Source organism: Morus notabilis, unplaced genomic scaffold (assembly GCF_000414095.1).
Source record: "Morus notabilis unplaced genomic scaffold, ASM41409v2 Scaffold11684, whole genome shotgun sequence".
Classification (NCBI taxonomy): Eukaryota; Viridiplantae; Streptophyta; class Magnoliopsida; order Rosales; family Moraceae; genus Morus; species Morus notabilis.
Genome location: NW_010361484.1, coordinates 409 through 1,548, shown reverse-complemented (window position 1 = coordinate 1,548; position 1,140 = coordinate 409). Strand labels below are relative to the sequence as shown.

The window sequence follows — 1,140 nt, the reverse complement described above, 5'->3', positions numbered from 1 at the left end:
GCTAGTATGTGATGCTTACGAGTCTTCTGTTATTCTGTTAGTATCACTTGTTTGTTATGTTCCAAAATATAAAGTTGTGGGTGCCAGCTTGATAGGTTTAACTTTTACCTGAGGAAACGGGAGGGCGGTTTGCCAAGGTGAAGACAGCTTACAACTAGATTGGCTAGAGTTTCTGGATCCTTTGCGTCCTGTAAAACAGACAAATAATACACAACATTACCTCTGAAATTAACTATAAAGCTCATGTTAGCGCCGAACAGAGATTAAAATTTCAGGAAGAGAAACTCTGGAAGCCACACGGGGATTAAAACGCATAAAACTGCAGCATAAAAACAGCCTCGTCTATTCTTTACCTATCCAACAACACCTGCTTTGTCCAAGGCATATAATCAGAATGTAATTCCATACACAAACGGAAATAATCATCTGTTACTGTCGAATATCGTGTGAAACAACTCTACACAAATCTGGATCTACAGCGAAGTCAACAGTTAGCTAGATACTTGCCTTGTTGAGTGCTTCAAGCAGCAGTGTTTCAGCTTCATCAAAGTTTCCCATATGCATGCAGCAAACAGCCTTCCCGTTCAGTACCAAACTGGTCATCTGATATTTCTCAGAGAAATCTTGGAAGATAAGATATGCTTCCTGTATCTTGGATCCACCCTGGTTCAAGGACAGATGTAAATACAAACCACAGCAATTTTCCATAGATTAAGATAAAAAAAAAAAAGGAAAAGAAGGAAAAAAAAGAGAAAAGATAAGGTATATAGGTACCACTGCCAGATTGAACCATGCACTTGTGAGTTGAGTTAGTGTGTGATCCTCATCCACCTGCTGCATTACTCTCAACTGTCTCTCTGCATAATCGGACCTATGCATCTTGAGGAATATCTGGACGTTTAGCGCATTGCTGCAAAAGCATGAGGAGCAAAAAATTAGGTTTGAGAATTGACTCACTGACAACTCTTGACGTGCCTGCCGTCTAACTAGTCTTTATAACTTCTGCAAAGAAAGAAGAAAGCACGCATGCAGCAAGAGTCAAGTCTCTAATTATCTAACGTTCCTCCTGACTCCTTCACACTATATTTAATAGATCCATTCAAATGAACGCGACCTCATATTCCCAACAACATCCTAAAA

At 39.6% G+C, this 1,140-nt stretch overlaps 1 protein-coding gene across 1 annotated transcript; it reads right to left on the bottom strand.

The window, feature by feature from the left end:
* Nucleotides 1-82: 82 nt before the first annotated feature.
* On the bottom strand, nt 83-910 carry LOC112091873 (coatomer subunit epsilon-1-like; the record flags this gene model as incomplete). Its single annotated transcript, XM_024166578.1, has 3 exons — nt 83-188; nt 508-663; nt 775-910. Coding segments are annotated over 3 exons (376 nt in total), but the record flags the coding sequence as incomplete, so codon positions are not given.
* Between the last annotated feature and the right edge of the window lie 230 nt (nt 911-1,140).